Here is a 20,410-nt window from a genome sequence, read left to right as displayed (position 1 = left end):
GGGGTTAAGGGCGGCGGGCCGGGGGGGCCGGGGGCGGGAGCATGCGTGCTGCCGGCCGCTATTGTCTCCGGCGCGGCGCCCAGCACCAGGCGGCGGCCGCAGCGAGGCCGTGCCCGGCGCAGCGCAGCGGAGCGGGGCGCGCCGCCCCCACCGCCCCCGCCGCCCATGGGCCGCAGCTGATCCGCGCCCGGCTCCCGGCCGCGCCCCGGGCACCAGCGAGGCGGGCGGAGCGACCCTGCCGGCGTCCACCCCCCCCCTCCCCCGCCGCTCCCTCCCCGCTCCGCGGCCCCGGAGCCCTCGGCGGCCTCCGCCGGGGGTGACGGCGGTGGCGGCGGCGGACTCGGGGCGCCCTCGCCCCTGCGGGCCCGGCGGGGGGAGGATGCCTGGGGCGGGGATGGGTTTTCGCCCGTAGCTCCCCGCGCCCCCCCGCTTCCTTCCGCCCCCTCTCGCCTCCCAGCGGGGGCGGCGCGGCCCCGTTCCCCGCGGGGGGCTGTCGCTCGGCTCCCTCCGGCCCGGCGGTGCCCACATGGGGGGCAAGCAGAGCACGGCGACCCGTTCGCGGGGCCCCTTCCCGGGGGTGTCGACGGATGACAGCGCCGTGCCGCCGCCGGGAGGAGGGGGGGGGGCCGCCCCCCTTCGGCCATTACCGGGCGGGCGGCGGCGGCGGCGCGATGGGGCTGCGCAGCCGCTCCGTCAGCTCGGTGGCCGGGATGGGCATGGACCCGGCGGCGGCCGGCGCCGTCCCCTTCGGGCTGTACGCGGCGGCGGCACGGGCGGCGGGGGAGGCCGAGCGGGCCCCGGGCGGCGGCGGCGGCGGTCCGGGCTCCGACTCCACGTACGCCCATGGCAACGGTTTCCAGGAGACGGGAGGCGGTCACCATAGAGACGGGATGCTGTACCTGGGCGCCAGGGCCTCGCTGGCCGACGCGCTGCCCCTTCACATCGCACCGCGGTGGTTCAGCTCGCACAGCGGTGAGTGCCAGCTCCCCGGAGCCTTCCCCCGGCTTCCCCTCCCTCCGTGGGTGCTCGGGGGCGGCAGTGGGCGCGGTTCGGCCGGGAAGGGCGAGCTGACCCCCTCTTGGACCCTCATCCCCATCCCCTCCCCGGCACAGACGGGTGGGTGCATGCTGAAGCTGGCATCTGTGTCAAGGTCAAGGGAGGAAGGGGTTGTGAAGGGAGGAGGCTTTCTGGAAGGGAGGTGTTTTGGCTCTAGGATATGAAGCAGTGGATGTGGCACCCCCACCCCATCCCCCCTTGACTTGGGGGACAGTGGTCTTGAGGGTGCTGTAGCTCAAGACCTTGGGTTTTGCAACCAGGCTGGTCATCTCGTGTCTCTTTTGAAGGTGTGTAAGGGCTGCCGGTCAGGTGTAGCAGTTTCCAGCCTTAGAAACTGGGAAAGAAGCAGAGAAAGCCTTTGAAAGCAAGGTGTGGGGGTCTTTTTTTTTTCCCTTTGTTTTGTCTGATAAAGGGCCAGGGAAAGGCCAAAGTGGGTTTTCTCTTTCAAGCCAGCTGGCAGGGTTGTGCTGCTTAGGAGGAAGCAGAGGAGGAACTGCCTGCCTCTTTGACAGGGCTGGGGAGCCAGCTGGGCTCTCTTACAGGAAACGTGTCAGGCTATGGGAAGGGGCAAGGTTACCCCCTTCACCCTCCTGGCTGGACTCTTCCATGTGTCCTGGTGTCTGGAGAGGAGCTCTCCCTGCAAGCAGGGCTGTGTCACTGACCTAGTTTTGGCTGGGTACAGGGAGCGAGGTGGGAGGTCCTCCCTTCCCCTCCTGGCTGGAGGGGAAGTCATTTCAGGGATGTCTCCTTGTATTTCCTGGAATAGTCTGGGATTTCTCTCCCACCCGTCCCCCTCGCAAATGCTGTGTTCTCCTTGTGTGACGTGGTCTGGGAATTTCATAATATGCCTTGGGACAATGCCTCATTTTCAGGAAGGCCTGAGACTGAAGCAGTGGATAAGAATAAAGTGCAAGAAGAGTCTCGTGGGGCCCATTTTCCTACTTCTTGGGAAAAAAAAATCTTGGGATTTTTTTTTTGCTTTGCCCAGTCTCCAAGGGCTGCTCTTCTCCATTAGATGGAAGCTCTGTGTCTTGCATTGCATCCCCAGGTCTGATTTCTATTGATTTGGATAAGCCAGGTGCTTGCCATGCTCCCTGGCAGATGGAGAGGGCTGGCATGTGGCACCAGAGTTGAGACCAAGTGCTCCTGCAAACTTTCTTGTTCCATGACCTTGCACAGACTGTGCTGCTGCTCTGGTTTCTAAACATAGAGAGAGATGAAGGCACAGCATCCTTCCAGGTATTCCACAAGCCTCTGTGGGAATGAGGGCCAGGGGGGCTTCTGCTGTGCCTGGTGCTGGAGCAAGGAGGGTCTCATTACAGGAACACTCTGCAGCTCACAGTGGTTGGTCAGAGAGTATCAGTTACATTTTAAACTGCAATGCTGAGAGGCAAAAACCTGTTCAGAAAAATAAACCATCTGCAAAATGGAGTAAGCTGTTTTCCAGCCACTGGCGTGAGTTAGTGCAGTGCTGTGAAGTTAAACACGGTGCCCTTGAAAGATTGCAGCGTGAGCTGTGGGAAGTGCTGCAAGAACTGGGTTTCTCTGGTGCCTCTTTTGGGGCCCTCTGAGAGCATTTGAGCTGAGCTGAAGCATGCACGGGCAGCAGTGAGAGCTGTTCAGTCTGTACCGAAGCCTCTCCCGGTGGTGGTTCTTCGTTGCTAATTAATAGCAAAAGGAGTGGAGGATGCTTAAAAACCCTTTTGAAAACTTGTCAGAGCTCATTTAACTTTTGCACTCTTCTTCTCTTAGTGTAAGAAGTTAATGAAGGATTTGGAGACTGCAGGGAAGGGGGGAAGTAAGCTACCGCAAGATTGCTGAAATTCCTGTTAATCTCCCGTTGCAGCTGGTTAACCTCCAGCAGGGCTTGCGTCTTCCCCCCTGCCTCCCCATCGACCTGCTCCTCTCGTGGTGCTGAGCCACTCCATTAGCCCCTGGAAAGTGCTGAAGCAGCAGTGCTCTGGTAAATGGAGAGGAGCTTTGACATTGCTGCGCGTGACTGTCCCTGCTCCCTTGGAAGGATGGCTCGAGGGTGGGGATGAGGGGACCCGCCGACGTGAGGCCTGGGTTCCCTGGGGTCTGCCTGAGCTGCTGTACTACTGAGGAGAGGAGCCCCCAAACTCTGATAACAGGGCTGGAGAGTGGATTCTTGCTCTGCCTGCCCCTGTCTGGAGACCTGGATGGTGCTGTTCTCTACATGTGGGTTGCATTCACATTTTTTCGGGGAGCACAGGGGTTTGGGGGATGAGCTGGGAGTTCAAAGTGCAGCCTGAGCTCCGTGGGGTCCTCAGTGGGACAGTGAGGAGCTCTGACTTGAGGGCAGTGATAAGGTGCTGTTGTTGCAGCAGCGTGCCTGTGATAACGGGAGCACACAGATAGTCTTGGCGCCTTGCTGCTTCCTATGTCTGCCATGCAGAGTTTCTGTGCCTCTCCAGCTGCTTCATGGCTCATCAGGCCCCTCAGCAGGGACCCTGAGGAGTGAGCTGGGGCAGGCTGAGCTCTCTTCCCTGGTTGGTGTCCCTCCTTCCCCTCTCTGCAGCTGAAGGCCTGCAGAAGAGCTAGGGGAGGAAGAGAGGAGCATTGTGCTGAGGATTGTACAGAGGGAGGGTGCAAAGTGGTCCCCAAAGCCAGTGAATGCTGCAGCATCACTGTAAGGTGCTGTGCATGGGGCTGGTCAGTGAGAAGAGCCCACTGCTGATTCCCTCTGGGCTCCACTGTGGCTGCTGGGATGCCTGAATTGGGGGAGCAGTGAGATACTGATGGCCCCTAGCCTGTCCCAGGATGAGGGCAGGAGAGCCGCTGCTCTTGTGAGCAGTGAAGCCTACATATACCTTCCACATGGGGTGGGCAAGGAGCTCTGACATTTATGATGGAGCTTGTCCCTTCCTTTGAGTGGACAGCACCTCTGTGGGCGAGTCCTGTTTCCTCATGGGGATTTTCCCAAGGCGTGCCTGCCTCACACAAGCAGTGTAACTGTTCTAGCACCACCTGAAACTGCTCTGGGATTTCCCTGTCTGCCCAGGGTTTCTGAGATCTACTTCTTGACCTCCGTGAGTGGAAAAGGCACATCTTGCACAACTTTGGAATTTGCCTGTAGCACTTGACCCTGCCTCTGTAGGTTTATGACTATTTGGGAGTTCTCAGTAAAGCCAAGGATAGTGAGAAGAAGGGAGAAAAGGGAGATGTGTGGTTTAGTGCTGCATGTCTCCAGCTTTGTGTGGTTCTCTCAGTGTCTCTCATGTTATTCATCAGAGGATCTAAGGGAGTTTGCAGAGGCTGTAAGTAGCTTAAAGTTTATCTGGAAATCCCACTCATCACCCAAAGCCCTTGAGTGAAGCTCTAATAAATCCATATCTCCTTGTCTGCTGGGTAGCCCAAGGAAACGCCTAGCTTATCCTCCTGTGCAGTACCACCAGGAGTGTCACAGGCTTGCTGTGCACTGACAAAGCAAGCTGTTTGTCCTGGATGTTGGTAGCACCACTGTCAGGAGGCTTTCTTTGCCAAATCAGCTGCTGTGTTCTCAGCAGCACTTTCCTGGAGCAGGATGCCCCAGCCTGAGAAAGATGGGAGGGATTTTAATGCAGAGATTGCAGCCAGGGTGTTGGGCTGAATCCTTCTCCAGGCACAGTTTGAGAGCAAAAAAGGCTGGAAGTGCTCCTCAATCTGGCTCCAGAGTAATGGGGTGGGAAATAGAGGTTTGTTGGAGGGTGAGCTGAAGGTGTGTGCGCACACCTGTGTTGGGCAGCCCCAGTCTCTGGAAGCTGGGAAGAGACCTGTCTGTGGTGAATCCTTGCTGTGCTCCAGCAGCTTTGAGTCCTGAGCCTTTTCTCACTGGTGCCTGGCAATCCTTGCTCTTCAGATAGTCCTGCCATTGAAGTCTCAACACCAGAATGAGAAGGCTGAATTGTAGCTTGCTGGTCAGCTGCTCTCAGCCCTGACTGTCCTGCCACCAGTGTCACCAGTGTGTTCTGGGAGCTAACATGGGCCCACTGTGTCCCATGGTGTATCAGGCACAGCACTGCCAGCTGCTCAAGGGAGGTGCTCATCCTGCTCTGCACTGCTGTGGCCTCACCTCAAGTCTGGTGTGCAGATTTAGGTACCACAATACAAGGATATAAAGTTGTGAGAGAGCATCCAGAGGTAGGACTTGAAGATAGTGAAGGGTCTAGAGGGGAAGCCATATGAGGAGCAGCTGAGGTCATCTGGCTTGTTCTGCCTGGAGAAGAGACTGTGGGCTACACAATGAGCAGGACACTGGAGGGTCAGCACCGATCTCTGCTCTCTATGACCACTGGCAGGATCCAAGGGAGCGTCATGGAGCTCTGCTAAGGGAGCTTTACATAGGATGTTAGGAAAAGGTTTTTCCCCAAAGTGTGGTTGGGCACTGGAAGGCTCCCCAGGGAAGTGATCGCAGTGCCAAATCTGACAGAGCTCAGAAAGTATTTGGACAAGGCTCTCAGGCACATGGTGTGATTCTTGGGGTTGTCCTGTTCAGGGCCAGGAGTTGAACTTGATGATCCTTGTGGTTCCCTTCCAACTGAATCTATGTTTCAACATGCAGACATCATATATGCTTCCCTCCCCACTTCCAGGAGCTGGGCCAGGGGAAGGGCACCCCAAGGTCTGCACGAACTTGCCATTCTGAATCTATTTTTGCTAGTGGAAATTTCCAAAGATGCCTGTCCTCAAACCATCTTTTTGTGGGTTTGGTGCTGGTTACTGTCTGACAGCCAGGTCAAGCACCTGCATCACTGCCAGACCTGTGGATCATTTGGGAAGTGGGTGCAGAAACAGTCCTGATGACTCCCCACGCTGGTGGTGTTCAGCTGTTGGGCTCTCCAGGTCTGGAGAGGATGCTTTTGTGCTTCTGCCCTTTCTGAGCCAGCTGGGCACCATCCACCTGGGATGGGGCAAGAGGCAGAGGCTACCTTGGAAGATCAAAGTGCTGAACACCTGAAGATGGGAGGCTCAGAGGCAGCTTTAATGCACACCCAGGTTGGAGCTGAAGTTGGAGTGCGTCAACGTTGGCGTTGTGCGCGCGGAGCCGGCGGTGGCGGCAGTTATCTTCAGGCTCCAGTGAGAGCGAGCTCAGGCTGTCTCTGCTCTGCCTTTGCCTCCCCAGTGCCCTCTGAAATCCCAGCTGCTTCCCTCAGGAGCGAGGCACCAATTCCTGTGCACATTAACTGTGCTCTCTGCTCTATAAACCTGTGCATAAATCAGCATAGGGTAGCTGGGTGCCCTCTCCCTCTTGCACTCATGTATCTTCTAGAGATGCTGAGGATGATGCTCTCGTGCTCCTGGGCTGACCCATTTCCCAGCCAGGATTGTCTTCCCAGCCTGTGACGTAAGTTTATCCCATGCTGGTTTGTTTTGCTGAGATGTTTGTTCCGGTGACTGGAATAACCGTAAAGGCTCCTCTTATTTATTAATGTGCTATTAAGGCTTCTCTCTCCTCTCTCTCCCGTTCACTGGCCGGAGGATCAATCAGATACAGACATCTTTGTGGAGGAGCAGTATCAGGCTGGCACCTGGCCAAGGCAGGCGCACAGAGTCATGGGAAAATGCTGCTAAATGCTGAAAATTAATTTCAAGAGAAGCACAGGGAGGGAGAAAAGCCCACTTTGGAGGAGGAGAAAAAAAAGCTTTTTTTTTTCCCCCTCCGATGTAATATCTCATGTGACACATCAGACAGGCAGCAAAGGGCTCTTCAGATAAATTCCCTTTGCAGGGACCAGTCTTGTGGTGCCCCAAGCAGATGGTGGGCAACCACGAGGTGCATTTCGTGGCATCTGCTGCTGGTACACCAAAACCCCAGATGTGCTGAGTACTTGGTTTTGAGTAAATGTGACCTGGCTTTCTCCTGGTTCCCTTGAAAACTGAAATCACAAGGGCTTGGGAATGATGTGCATGAGCAGCCAAGTGATGCTGTAAAGCAGCAGGCCTGATGCAGAGCACTTTGCCCACCTGCTTTGGCCTGGCAAAGCATCAGGGTACAACAAGCCTCCCCCTGTAGGGACACCAATTTTTTAGTTTCAGATAGAGCAAGATTGGTTAAAGCTGGGCCTGAAATGTCTTCCCTGCACCAGTTCCACCAGGCAGGTTTCAAATGGGGGCGAACCCACTGGGGGCTTGAGTCCCCCCCAGGGGTGCTCCTGCCGTCCCTTGCAGGTGCTGTGTGCCTGAATGCTTTTGCTGGGTGCTTTTTGATGGGAGGCTGCTGGAGGTGCAGCTTCAGGAAGCTCTGCTGCCTGGGGCCTCTTCTCGTGCTGCTGCACAGCGTTTCCCGTGGGCAGAGCCCGGCTGCTGGCAGGTTTCCTGCCCTGCTGGGCTGCAGGCAGGGGAGGGAAGTGCCTGTGCTGGGGGGACAGGGTCTGCTTCTCCCTTGTCATGGTTTAACTTTCCAGCCCACTGCAGGTCTGTAGAATCTGGGATTTGAGGAAGGTGGAAGGAAAGGCCAGAGAAGCAGCAGGCAGATCTTCATGGCTGATTTCTGTGCTGCTGGAAGGGGGCTTGATACATTGGTGCTCCCTGCTGTGGTCCCTGTGCCTCCAGGTTTGTGCCATGTGCCACCAGCTGAACCTGAGCAGATGCATCACTCAGACCCAATGTGGGTTTGTGGGCAGCTGGGGGTGTTCATCCAGGGTGTGTTTTGCCACTGGAAATGGTTCCTCACCATTGGAGAGGCTGCACTGCACTCTGAGGTAAAGCTGACCCTTCTCTCCCCTCCTTCCCTATAGACCAGAGCTGGCCAGCATCAGCACCAGGTTGACCCTGCTGGTGTCGTGGGCTCAATGAGCTTGGGAAATTTGTGACTCTTTGTGCTTGTGCACACTCATGTAGCTGTAGGGTTCCCAGTGGCATGAAATTAGACTGTGAACGGTCTTGTGGCACTTTGTAGAGAAGCACTTTGTAGAGACATGCTGTAGAAATATTTAGCTTTTGCTAGTTTCAGCAACCCTAGCAGAAATTTCCCAGGGTTGTATATTCCCAGTTAGCACCCTTGGTTAATTGAGTTTATGTCAAGTTATGGCCACAGATCCAGAGAGACTGTCACCTGCCAGGCACAGGAGAGGGGCTGGGACAGATCCTGGTGAGGGAAGCAGTGCAGATGAAGAATGGAACTGAAAGCTGCTCAGAGCAGTTTCCTGGCCCAAGCAGGCAGGACGGCGTGACAACAGTGGGTATTTTTAGAGGCCAGCTGCCTGCAACACAAGAGGGGGAAAGCTGCAGTCAGGCAGGAGAACTCAGTGATGCTGACCCTGTCCCATGTCCCTGCCCAGCATTTTATTTCCTTCCAGGATGAGGCCATTGGCGTTTCCATGTCCTCTGTGTCTCTTTGCCTGTTGCTGCCTTGAAAGCTGCCTTGCCTTCTTTATTCTCCCCCTGGCTTTCACCATGGCTGTGAGTTTCTCTGATCACAGCTCAGTGATTTGAGAGTGGTGCCACAGGCTCTGCTCTTCACATCCTGGATGGTTGCATTACAGCTTGGGCTGGTGGGCGTTTGGGGGATTGTTTTTTGGAGAAGCCTTTGTCACCAGTGAGGGGAAAGCCTGCAGTTTCTCCTGCAGCTGGGGTGATTGCAGTAATTCATTTGGGAGCTCTTTCTACAAGGTGATGGAGCTGCACTTCATCAGAAGCGCTGCAGGGGAATTAGATCCACCTTTCAATCCATGCATCCAAGGCCTAGACATCTGTAGCCAGGGAAAAGGAGGTGAGGTTGGCTCTAGGCAGATGCCTAAGTTATTGTCTGCAGGGAGGCAAGTCAGTCTGGGCTGAGATCAGTTTTGGAGCCAAACCTCTGGTAAGCTGGTGCTGAGCAGGACAGGCTGAGGCTGAGCACCCTGCCTTGGCTGCCTTGGCATTTCAGCTCATCCCCAGTCGGATCTTGCTGCTTCAAAACAAATGTACATTTGCTTATTTATTGTGCCTGATTTCACAGCCCTTGAAGTCTGCTGTTTGCCTGGATCCTACCCTTCTGAGGGGGTTTTTAGATGCCTTTGATTTGTTTTTGCTCCCTGTAGACAGGTACAAAACAGGTGGCACCCTGCACCCAGTCCCGGGTGAATGTTTCATGGGAAGATGCTGCTTCACAAGGCCCTGCCTGGCTCTGGAAGTGAGGTTACACTCTGCTCCTCTGGCTGTTGCCTTTTGTGATGGGGAAGAGAGAACTTCAAACCCCACAGCTGGATTTTTGTCATCTACAGCCCCACTGTCTCCTTCCTCAGAAGGAGCCCTTTCCATGTTGGAGGCTGGCACATGTTGAAGCAAAAGGACAGAGAAGGTGGGGCACCTGGGCAGGGTTGTTCCTGCCTGTGGCACAGTGTGCAGCCCCTCCTGCCTCCTCCAGCAGGATCCAGCATGGGCAGACCCTGCCACTTTCTGAAGGGCCCATTCCTCTGAGATGCTGTGCTTTGTGTTTGGAGGGCTGCAGAAAGCTGGCTCTGTCTGCCAGCCTCCTCCATGCTGCAAAGGCAGCTGGGAAGCTCTGGAGTGGTATATCCCCATCCTCAACATAGATCTTCCTTCCAAATCCCTGGCCTTTGGCTGTCAGAGGAGTGCTCATGCTGCCTGTGTGGGCAGCTTGGTGCTGTGGAGAATCCCTCCCCTTCTGTGCCAAGTACAACAGAGGAAGGTGATCACCCCCAGCTTTGCACCTGCTTTTCCCCCTTCCTGCTGTCCTGGTAGGCTGGGATATTCACTGGGTATCCCTCAGCAATCACAGCCTCTCCTGGGGAGCAGGGAGATGCTCTGTGCTATGCAGCCCTTCCTTCCATGTGAGGGGCAGGTGAGGTCAGGGCTTGCTCTGCAGCATGCTCCTCACTAAGGTTTTTTTTTCCAGTAGTGGAAAAATTTCAATTTTTTTTTGTCTTTCTGCAGAAATAACCACTGTGAACTGTCCACAAGTGTTCCCTAGCCCTGCACTGCTTGTGGGTGGGTGCAGCTCTGTGTGTCTTTTATGCTCTGATTGCTGCCCACTACATAAAAATTGCTCTTTCTCAACCCCAAAAAGCAACGTGTCATCCTTTCTATGCACTCCAGTGGTTGGGGAGGTTGCACTGATGGAAAACAGTTGCCTCAGTGATCCTGCCACCATGGCCCAGGCACAAAGACACCCTCCATGGTGCTCTTTATGCAGTGCTGCTGTGGCATGCCTGGGGAGGAGGTGTCCCAGGAGCTGTTTGGGATCACTCCCTGGCAGGAAGGGGCATGGGGTGCCATCATTGCTTGGCCATACTCCCAGCATCACAAAGCCAGGGCATGTCACTGTGTGCCTCAGGAGTGTCCCTTCATCCTCTCCAGAGATCATCTCAAGATGAGGCACGATGGAGCCTTGGCAGCATCAGAGCACAAGTTTTCTGCTTTGCAAAAACCCAGGGGTCAGGAAGCAACTCCCCCCATGGAGTCAGATCCAGCTGGGTTTGGGAGTGGCTCAGGTCAGGCTTTGGTGTTTCAACCTTTCCAAAAGCGGGAATTCCTCTGGCAGCTCCTCAGTGCTGGAGCCTGGCGGTGGGGACTCCGTGGGTGCCTCCCCAGCGGATGTCTTAGTCAGAAATGACTCACCCCACCAGTCCCCACGTGACACTGCCTTGCTGCTCCCTCCCAGCCCTTGCCAAGCCAAAGTGCCAAATTCTGTCCTTTCCTGCTCTGATTTCCAAATTGCTGCATCCCAATGTGCTGCCAGAGTGCTCCTTCATTTCAGCACCTGGGACCCCCTCGTCACCCTGCTGGCTCTGTGCATCTTGCAAATGATTGCTGCCCACAGCAGGGCTTTGGCTGGGCCTCCTCCTTCCCATGAGAAACATGTGGGAGGAAAAAAGCAGGCATTCAGGCAAACCCTTTGGAAATTCCCAGGTGTGCCTGCAGGATCCTTGTCCGCTCTGGGCAGTGAATTTGAACACCTGAACGTCCCTCGAGAGGTGTGGAGGCAGCACCAGAGCATCCCTGCAGTTCTCCTGAGCCATGCCGTGGCCCCAGGCCTGTTTTGTGACCAGCAGGAGCCCTGGATAGGTTGTAACTTGGTAAATCTGAGCCCTGCAGCCCGACAGCAGGAGTTGGAGGTGTTAATGCCTTCGCTGGGCTATCACCCAGGACCCCTCTGCTTAACTTTGCTCTTCTCTGGGGTGCTAAAATTAGCTTTGGGCTACACAGACTTATGAAACCTGTTCCCAGCAGCTGGGGGAGCGTTTCTGCAGTAAACTAGGACTTGCCAGAAGACAGGGTGACCCTGAGAAGTTGCCTTTTTCATCCAGACTGGGGGAACTGATCCTGCAGTATAGCGTGAGCTATATGAGGGAGATGATCTCTGCCTTTAGCATAGGTACTTCTGTTCAAAAATTGCAATTGCAACCATGAAAGGGTCAATATTCAAACAATGTCAGGCTAGGAGGGTACTTGGTGTCTGGACATCCAGTGACCATATAACCAGGCCTCTTTGTTTTGTAAAGCTTTGGTGTGTCCATCTGCTGAGAATCAATAGCTTTGGGTGCTCTGGAGCAAATGTTCCTGTGGGGTTCCCTCTCCCGTGTCTCCTGCTCCTTTCCAACTCTCCAGCTTTCCTCAGCCCCAGAATTGCAATCTGTTCTTCTTCCCATCCTCCCCCACCACCTCCATAAGAACCCAACTGGCTAAAAAAGAAATAGCTTTGCCTCCTGGCTTGCAGCAAGCTAGCCTTGGGTTTCTGTGATGTGGTGTCACCCAGCCCCTCTGCTCTGTGTCCTGCATCTCTCTGACCCCAGTGATTTCCCTACATCCCACCTGAAGCACTCATGCCATGTCCTTGCTGCTACATCTCCTCTTTGTGGCTTTAGTCAGGTGGGAGTGGGCACCTGGAGAGGTGTCTCCAAAACACAGTGCCTTGAGCATTAGGATTGTGCTGCCCTTGGCCAGCTTTGAGTTCCATGGCACGTCCCTGCCACCCTTGGCTGGTGTGTGGCTTACCTGACAGCAGACAGCTGCCACGTGTGGCCTTTGCCAGGAGCTACTGCACACCAGGGACAGCTTTTCTTAGACCTTGGAAAACCTGGCCTTGTGCTGAAGCAGCTTCTTTTTGGGGTGCTGCTTTCATATTACAAACATTCCTCTTCTCCCTTCTCAGCAAGCTGAACTGACTCAATCAGCAAGGAAGTGGTGGGGTGGGATGGGGATAGAGCAAGACCATCCCTCTGCCAAGGCAGCAGAAATAGTTGAGTTTCTTTCTAGGCACTGCCATCCAGAGATGTGCCATCCAAATGGATGGGTTTCTTTCCAAGCCACATCCCCTGCTTGGCTGATCATCTGGGGCTGGTTCACTGGCATCCCCCAGCCCTGCCTCCTTCCATCCCCAGGAAGGTGTGATATCTTATTTCCACCCTGGATCCATCCTTTATGCTCTCCAGCCTCTCTGCAGCCTTGAATGAGGAGGAAGGACGCTCCCTTTTTCAAAGCTGGCAAATGAGGCAGCTTAAGTGCTTTACTCCTTCCTGCCTACGTGTCCCTGCTCGTGTCAGCCCTTGTGCTGCACAATAGCCCAGCATGGTGGAGCTCACCCAGTGCCTTGAGTCCTGCTGGGGCAGCAGGGCTGCCTTGGGCCTTGGCTCCTGCCTCTGCCCATGCAGCTGATGCCAGTTCCTTCTGCAGGGGGAGGTGGATCCTGGCCTGTGGGCACTTGGTGCTGCCTCCTGCAGCATCACCCGAATGCATGGCTGAGGCTGGCAGAGCATCACTTCCCTGGTGGGCTTCCACTCATGAGGGGACACTCATGGAGTCCTCAGCTGCCAGGTCCCTGCTGTGCCCCAGTGATGGAGAGGTGCTCTGTGCATCCATGTGCCATCTCCAATGTGCTGCTCTGTGACCATCACTTTAAAAAAATGAGGCTGCTTTAAACCCAAAGGGAATTTATTTTCTCAGAGATGTTGGGTCTGAATATCTTGGCTCTTCAGATTTCCTTCATTTGGCTGGCACAGAGGATAACTCCTCCCTGATCCTTTCTTCCCTCCTGGGGCTGTGCTGGAGCCCTCAGCGGGGAAGGGAAGGGGAGGACTTGGAACCCCTTTGCCTCACCCACATGCTTCAGACTGACCAGCTGGTCCTTCAGTCTTTGCCTCTCCCTCAATCATTAGTCTAAGTTTTTCCAAGATGATCCATGTATTCCAGCTTCCACATGCTGCTGGTTCAGCTGGCAGTGTAAGGGAAGCCTGGTGGAAGGTGGGATGCTCGTGGTTTACTCAGCAAGGAGGAGGCACCAGGACTCCATGCTTGGGCCAAATATTCTCTGGTTTTATCTCATGTTTGGATGCATCCTCACCTGGTATAAGCCAGCTCCCTTGGCTGAGAGCCCAGGATGCTCTCTGGAGAATGGAGATGGGCTGTGCAGCTGAGGTTTCCAAATCTTCCATGATCATCAGGCAGCCTGGAGCTTACCCTGGTTCTCCAGGTGTCCTGTGGGGTGCTGGGCACCAGGGAAGGGATCCCTCCTGGGTCAGGCACATTTTGGGGAGTTTGTGTTGCTGCCTCCACTCACAGGGCTTCTGGTTTATCCCATGGCAGTAGTGGGAGACTGGGCAACCAGGGATGCAGTTGGTGAATGCTGTGTGGGCTGTTGTGCCTGGGCTGCTGCTTCCTCCTGCCTTCAGGGCACATCATCCCCACCTGTGTCTTTCTCCCACTGCTGGAGGTGCTGTGCAGTGGAAAAGCTGCTGCTCTCCATGTCAGCCACCTGCCAGGGCTGCTCCTGATGGCACCATGGTCTGTAAGCAATCTGCCTGGAGGCACACCCAGCAGGAGGAGGGTTTGGCAGGTGAAGGTAGACATGGCACATGCCTTTCCCAGGGAGCTGGGACAGGCTTGCAGCTCCTGTGGACATGGTCTCACCCCCCCCAAAGGGAGCAGCCACTTCTACTCGCAGGACATGGCATGGTTGACCCTGTTGTACTGCTCAGTAGACACAAGTGATGGGATTTTCCTATCCCAACTCCAGAATCAGCTCTATTTGGGATACTTAGAAATGGGTTGGAAAAGTGTCTCGATCCTGGCACCATCACTAAATTCCTTGCAGTTCTGTGGCATGCTTTTGGCACTGTGAGGGTTAACCACCAGGCTTTTTCAGCATTCATAGCACCGGGTGGAGATTTTCAGAGGTTCCCAGCTCTACTGTGCCCAACTCTCTAAAATTAACCATGTAACCTTCCTAAAAATACTCAGAGGGTAGTAGCCCCTGGAGAGCACCAGTGCCATTTGCTCCTGGTTTCTAGACCAAGCCATTGGAGAGATTAGATCACCTGCCAGCCCATGTCTCACAGCCCTGGAAAGCCCTTGGCTTTCTCAAAGTCTCCTGCAAGGTGCAAGAGTCCAGGCCTCGACCTGAACCTGCCTTTCCAAGCCACCCCCCTTCCTGCAGCACCCTCCTCTTCTTCACTTACTGTTGTTGGGAGCTGGTACCTGCCCACACATTTCTGCATGAGGTGACAGTGCCAGCTTCAGGTTTAATGTGCCGTGGGCAGGAGCATCACCAGCTGCACCAGATGCCTTGGAAGGGGGGAAGTGTCCATGGCCTTTCCCTGGAGCAACCCCCGGGCCTCCCCATGGGTGTGGGAGGCCCAGGCAAGGAGGAATAGCTGGGCCCTTCCTTTCTTTTTTTTTTAAGGCATGTGGGAGGAGGACATAAAGGGCTTGAGGAGGAGGGAGGGAGCTGAATTTTCCATGAGCAGCTGTCAAAATGTAATCTCCTGCGTTGCTCCGGCTGGCAGCTTAGGCAGGATAAATTAACGGGGATTTCGGGGAATGTGGAAAATACCATGGCCTGGAGGGGGCTGGCCATGTGGAGAGCAGCTCTTTCATTCTTTCATCCTCAGGACAGGCTCCTGCCTGAACTGTGAAGGGATGTTCCAAGGCACCGGGCTTGGTGCCTGCTGCTGTTTGGTGCTGGCTGTCCCCTGATCCCGCTGGTTCTCTGCCTATCACCTTCACCCAAAGGTCACCTGGAGAAGGGGTGGGGAGTTCACAGCTGCCTCCCCTTCCCCACTGCTGGTGGGCTCCTGTGCCTGCCATGGAGGGAAACACAAGCAGTTGCTTTTGCAATGTCAAGTATTTGTGCCGACAGCTGGGGTGCAGGGCAGCCCCCTGCCCTGGGGGCCTTTCCACACCAGCTCCTCTCTCCTGCTCAAACTTGGGAATTTATGAACTGCATATTCATCTTTCCTTTCCCCCCCCTTCCATCTTGTGAAATGCAGAGCCAGAAAAGTGTGTGTGTGCTTCTGCACTTGGCTCAGCCCCCAGACCTGGCTGGCTGGAGGATGCCACATACGTGGGGGCTTGAGCCTGGGCCCCTCTGTCTGCCCAATGTCCCCACGTCCTTGCCACGGGGCTGTGGCGGTGTCAGGAGTCCTGGTGCCCCAGCCAGCTGCCCAGGGAGCAGTGAGGAGCATGAGGAGTGTTCATGCCAGCTATTTATAACCGTGCTAAAGCTATCCCAGCTAGCAAATAGGCCTGGAGATACAGCAACAGCCGCTCGCTGGAGCCTGCAGAGGACCCTGCTCGTTGCCTGGCCCTGCTGCTTTGCTGGCAGCCATGCCCTGGCAGCCACAGACCAGGCAGTTTCATCTGGGGCCTTTTCCCTTTACATTGGTTGCACGTCTCATAGGATCCCTTCGGGTGCTGCCGGAGCTGGCAGATCTGGGACAGCTGTTTAAAATAACACATTGGCACAGAAAAGGGGGGACCAGAGGAAACGAGGTCTGCCCACACACAGCACAGGGAACAGTACTGAACCTCTGCAAATGCCGTGCCCTGACACAGAGGTTGCAGACAAAATGCCTTTTCCAAAGGGAGCCCTTCACAGCCGTTCCAGGGAGTTGCTGCTGGAAGCAGTGCCCAGAGCTCCCGGCAGGGACCGGTGCCGGTGGCGCTGGCAGCCCATCCGTGCCAGGCAGGAGCAGTTCAGGCGGGGACAGGGCCAGGGCCAGGCAGGCTGCCAGGGGAGAGGGGCACCAGGAGGGTGTCTGGCAAGGGGAGGCCGGCTGGGTCTTACAGCAGGCAGCCTGGGAGGCCATCTGAGCTATCCACGCTATAAATACACCGGGCGGGTAAACACTTGGGAGGAGGAAAAAACCAGCGACTTCAGCTAATGGGCACGGCTGCCACAAGGTATAAATCGGTCAGGAGTAAAATTAGGCTGGAGAGGAGGAGGCAGATCGGTGCTGCTGCCCACGAGGCCCTGGCTGCAGCACTGCCCTATCGCCTGGGGCTTGCTGCAAATGGGGCTGGACTCAGAGCAGACACCCTGTGGCTCAGCCAGGCTGGGCAGGGATCTGTTCCCAGAGTGGCAGTGCTGCAGGCCAGCAGGACACCCCACTGGAGGAGTGCTGGAGTTGAGGGCTCTATCTTTTAGCAGGTCCTTTTAGAGCCAATCCCATACCATCCATAGTGCTTATCCTTGCTGCACCCTCCTGGGAAATAACAACACTCTGGAGGGGCAGGATCCAAGGACCTGGGAAGTGAACTGTATTTATCACTGCTGCTAATGAGGACTGGAGTGTTGAGGAGTTACAGGGGCTGTTTGCACAGCAGAGGTCTGAGCTGCCTCTCCTTAAAGCCACCCTGTACTTTTTCTCTTATAAGAAGCAAAAAAAAAAAAAAAAAAAAAATGCCCTGTCCACATCCACATGGTGGCAAACAAGAACCTGATTCATCCTTAGATAATTCGTGTACATTCTTTTTCTTTTCGTTCCTGAGCAGCCTTTGCATATATATGAAGAAAGCTCTTAAGCAGCACTGCAGTCAAACCTGATCTGCTTTTAGAAGGCAGATCCTTAAATTACCCTCTCCCTCTCTGCAGGCAGGGAATTGCTGGATATTCTGGTGCAAACCCGTGGTGGTGGCACGCGCGTGTTCGGCTCGAGCTGCACTGCTCTGCTGGGCAGTGACAAACCTTGTGGCCTTGAGCTGGCTGCAGTGGAAGGGCACGGAGTCCCAGAGGGGTGACCTACAGGGCTGTTTGGGGTTCTGCTCCTTGTGACTTGGGGGCTTACAAACTGCATTTGGGGCAGCCTCGCTCAGTGGGGCTGGGGGCGATGCCGTGGTGGTCTGCGTGGCTCAAGCAGGTGTGACACTGGTGTGACACCCTGGCACACCCCAAGCAAGGACACAGAGCAGATCTGGGCATCCCATGCAGCTTCATCCAAGAACCCAAATCACCAGGCAGGGCCAAGGTCAAGCTGGCTTATCAGCCTGCAGTGTCCCCCTGCTTCTGGGGAAGCAGGCTGGCATCAGAGGGGTGAGCACCCACTTCACCCCTGTGAAAAGCTGGACAAAGCAGACATTTGTGTTTGAGGCTCCAATCTGCCAGTCCTGTGCTGAAGCCATAGAAAAAAACTCCTTCCTTGCAGCTTTTCTGGCTCAGCCATATGGTGCTGAGCTCTGGCAGCAGGGACAGCACTGTCCAGGCACAGGGACGTGCCCATGCACTGCCAGTGTCTCGGTGCTGCGTGCCCCAGGCTGCTGCTCGCCCTTTAAGGCCTGGCAGCAGCTGATGGCCACGTGTGCACTGCCTTGGCACGCTGTCCGTGCCCTCTGCGCGGCGGGCACAGGGACGGCCAGCGCACCAGCTCAGCAGCTGTCCCTGTTCAGTGGCTGTCCCCACGCTGGAGGCTGCTGGTGGCCGGCACAGGATGAGCGGGTGCCCAGTGGGTGCTGTGTGGGGTGAGGGTCACCATGCAGGCAGCAGGTGAGGGGCTGCCCGCTGCCGTGCCCCACCATGGCCCCAGGGATTCCCCGGGATGCAGGGTGGACGCCTCCTTCTGCCCTCGCTAAGGGCTCGCCTCTCTGCTCTCCTTCCAGGTTTCAAGTGCCCCATTTGCTCCAAATCTGTGGCTTCTGACGAGATGGAAATGCACTTTATCATGTGTCTGAGCAAACCTCGCCTCTCCTACAACGGTAAGGGCCAGGCTGTGTGGGGGACACAGCGTCCTGCAACCCTGGGATGGCTCGGGGTGGCTGCAGAGACATTTGCTGTGGGCAGGCGGCTTGGCTGGGCTTCCCAAGAGGGCTGTGCTCCGGCAGGATGGTGCTGCTCCACTCTGCTCCCCTGTCATGGCTCAAGCCTTGTTCCTTTGCTTTCAGGCTCCTTTGTTACAGCCCCCTACGCCAAGGGGGCCCCCTCCCCTCCCCTCGGTGCCAGAGGGAGCCCTGCTGTCCCGTGTCCTCCTGGGCTGCCCCCCTAAGGGTCATTGCCTTCCTCCCCTCCTTGCTGGCCTTGAGCACTGGGCTGCAAGCTCCAGCTCCGGCATCTCCCACCTCTCTCCTGACCACTAGCGTGGGAGTGATGCTCACCCCCTACTGGTTGGCGATTTTTGGAAGCCAGGGGTAAGGGTTGTGTTCACTCCAGATGCCCCAGACCCATGTCCCCCCTGTGCCTCCACATGAGCCTCCTGCCAGTGTTTTCCAGCACTGTTGCCATTCCACCCCATCCCGGCTGCCCCCGCAGCAGTGACCCTGGGCTCCACTCCATCCCAGGGAGGGGAGTGCTCTGGTGGTCCCTGTCTCACTGCTGCCCTGTCCTCCCCTCCCAGATGACGTGCTGACCAAGGACGCCGGCGAGTGCGTGATCTGCCTGGAGGAGCTGCTGCAGGGGGACACGATAGCCAGGCTGCCCTGCCTCTGCATTTATCACAAAAGGTACCATGAGGGGACAGCCAGGAGGGTGGCAAGGGGACAGGCATGCACACCTGAGGCTCAGCAGCACGGTGGTAACACGCTCTCCTCTTGCAGCTGTATAGACTCATGGTTTGAAGTGAACAGATCTTGCCCAGAGCATCCTTCTGATTGACCTGCCGAGCGTGCTTGCTGACTTCTCTCTAAGGTGAGCCTGTGGTGGGCTGCTCAGAAGGGACATTCCCATGCTGACTTTAAATCCAGGGCTGGAAGTGGAGGACAGGGTGGGACAGGGTGGGACGTGACAGCCAGGGCTCCTGCTCCTCACCCGGGACGGTCTCTCTCTGCCTTTGCAGGGCACCTTGCTATACCTGCTGTACCTCCTCTCCCCGTCCCCCCTGCCCCGCCTGGAGTTTTGGGCTGACTTTAAATTCCTCGAGAAGACAAAAATAAAACCCAGAAACTTGAATCCACTTGGGACAACGGCGCAGTTTTTATTTTATTTTATTATTTTTATTTGTTCTGTTGTTTTTCTGCTTTCTGTTTTGTTTTGTTTTGTTTTTTATTTTAATTTAAAAGACTTAAAACAAAAAGAAACATCCAGGAGACGACAGTGTGAGAAAAGCGGAGCGACCTGCTCTCCCCTCCACAGCCGCTGGTCACCAGGAGAGCTCTGCCTGCCAGGGAGGCCCCGGGGACGCCCTCGGCCGAAACCCTGCCATGATGTTTGGCTTTTGTCCCCGAACCGAACGGGGAAAGCTGCCGGGGGACAGCCGGCCAAACGGAGCACACGGCATTTCTCACCGGCAACCCCCCCACCTCCCACCCGGACTCGCCCGGGGGCTCTGCTCGGTTTTTTTGCACTGACTAAACGGGAAATTCCTCCTCTCTCCTATCTCCCTTTTGGAGATCTCCACCCCGGGCCCCGGCAGCGTTGAGATGGGGACTCTGCCCCACGCCGGGAGCGGGGACACTGCTCCCCCCTGCTGAGTCGCAGGGGTCCGTCTTTCAAGTGTTTACAATGAGAAAAAAAAGGAAAAAAAGGATAAAAAAAAGAAGAAAAAAAGAGAAAATGGACAAAAAAAAAACAACAAACAACAAACCACAACTGAAGCTTCGTGTTGACTGGCGTGTTCTTCAATTTGAGCTTCCCTGCCCCGGTGATGTTTACAGACTGGTCACTCTTTAACTCAGCTATAACCACTCAGAGACTGGAGAGCTGCAGCATCCCCGCCGCCCCTCCTGTGCCCCCTCGCCGGGCTCCTCTTGCCAAAACTTCCTCCCCTCTTTCTTTTCCATCGGCTTTGGGTTGGACCCTTTTGAGGAGGGTATGGGGAAGGCCCCAGTGGCCCCCTGGATGCTCCCAGCCACCCCGAGTCGCAGGGGTGGCTTTGCTGGAGGTGCCAAGATGGTGTCATTTCATGGCAGTGACCCCCTCGCCCATCCCCGTCCCCTCCTGGCGCGGCGGGCGCGTTTTCGTTGGTGAGACCTCCCCTGCCGGTGGCCGTGCCCCTGCGGGAAACCTTTCTGTATTTATATATTAAAAAAAAAACGGGGGAAAAAAAGAGTTCAGAGCTTGGGGGGAGCTTCCTTCATTAGTCAAGGTGTTTTGATATGGTATTAAAACAATGTTCAATAAAACATTCACTGTTATTTTATTTCACTGGCTTTCTTGGTGAAGCAGATGATGCCAGTGGGGTGCTGGAGCCTCCCCACCCATGCCAGTTCC

General features: G+C 55.8%; 1 protein-coding gene across 1 annotated transcript; it reads left to right on the top strand.

Moving 5' to 3' along the window:
- The first annotated feature begins 71 nt into the window (after positions 1-71).
- On the top strand, positions 72-20,339 carry ZNRF1 (zinc and ring finger 1). Its single transcript, XM_054640530.2, is given in 6 exon segments — positions 72-628; positions 630-972; positions 17,869-17,964; positions 18,600-18,705; positions 18,799-18,889; positions 19,038-20,339. Coding segments are annotated over 5 exon segments (705 nt in total). The 5' UTR covers positions 72-526; the 3' UTR covers positions 18,857-18,889; positions 19,038-20,339.
- The last annotated feature ends 71 nt before the right edge of the window (positions 20,340-20,410 follow it).

The sequence above is a fragment of the Agelaius phoeniceus genome, chromosome 12 (assembly GCF_051311805.1).
Source record: "Agelaius phoeniceus isolate bAgePho1 chromosome 12, bAgePho1.hap1, whole genome shotgun sequence".
NCBI classification, from domain to species: Eukaryota; Metazoa; Chordata; class Aves; order Passeriformes; family Icteridae; genus Agelaius; species Agelaius phoeniceus.
The sequence above is the reverse complement of the archived record's forward strand: the minus strand, read 5'-3'. Positions and strand labels throughout refer to the sequence as shown.